General features: G+C 48.9%; 1 protein-coding gene across 1 annotated transcript; it reads right to left on the reverse strand.

Annotated features, from left to right (window-relative positions):
- Positions 1-210: 210 nt before the first annotated feature.
- On the reverse strand, positions 211-588 carry LOC122151626 (ribonuclease H-like). The gene has a single exon (XM_042783064.1). It carries the CDS (start codon positions 586-588, stop codon positions 211-213), a length of 378 nt encoding a protein of 125 aa, XP_042638998.1.
- Between the last annotated feature and the right edge of the window lie 241 nt (positions 589-829).

The following is an 829-nucleotide window of genomic DNA, read 5'->3' on the forward strand; positions in this document are numbered from 1 at the left end:
TATCTGTGGCGATTTCTCAGCCCACTGTATGTCTTCAGAGTAGTTGGGAGTAGGGAGCAGGGGTTCCAGTTGCGGGCAAGGTAAGTTAGTTACTAAAGTTCGTACCGTTTGGAGGGCAGCTCTCTTAGCTGCCTGGTCCGCTGCTCAGTTGCCTCTTGCTTCAAGGGAGTGTCCCCTCTGATGTCCCGGGGTGTGAACCACCGCTACCATTCACAGCTGGGTCACAGCTGACAACAAGCGAAGGATTTCTGTCTGGTTCTTTATTTCTCTTCCTTCTGTGTTTCTGAATCCACACTCCCGGTAGATGGCGCCATGTATATGAAGAGCCACATACGCGTACAGGCTGTCAGTATAGACTGTTAGCCTCTTTCCTTCTGCCCTTTCCAATGCTTCCATCAGGGCAATAAGTTCAGTTTTCTGAGCAGAAATTCCTGGCGGTAAAGCATCGGCCCAAATAATTTCCTCCCAGTTGTCTACCACCGCAGCCCCTGCATACCTTAGTCCATCCTGTGTGAAACTGCTTCCATCCGTGAACCAGATGAAGTCACTGTTTTCCAACGGGCAGTCTTGCAAGTCCTTTGTGACCATATTTACCTCTGTGAGTATTTCTGAGCAGTCATGCAGAGGCTTATCTAGGTCAGGGTTAGGCAACAGGGTGGTGGGGTTTAAAACTGTTGGAGCTAAGAATTGTACCCTTGGAGTGTCAAGTAATAGACTCTGATAAGGAGTTAATCTGGTGTCGGTTATCCATTTCCCCGGAGGCTGTTTGAGCACTCCTTCAATGGCATGGGGAGTGGTTACTTTCAAAGTCTGTCCATGGGTTAACTTA

Source organism: Orycteropus afer, unplaced genomic scaffold, assembly GCF_000298275.1.
Source record: "Orycteropus afer afer isolate SDZICR_OR568_19922 unplaced genomic scaffold, OryAfe1.0 scaffold00623, whole genome shotgun sequence".
In the NCBI taxonomy this organism is placed as follows: Eukaryota; Metazoa; Chordata; class Mammalia; order Tubulidentata; family Orycteropodidae; genus Orycteropus; species Orycteropus afer.

What these genes read in the sequence shown, in the direction of transcription:
- LOC122151626 (XM_042783064.1), bottom strand. Translation starts at nt 588, where the DNA reads ATGGTCACAAAGGACTTGCAAGACTGCCCGTTGGAAAACAGTGACTTC.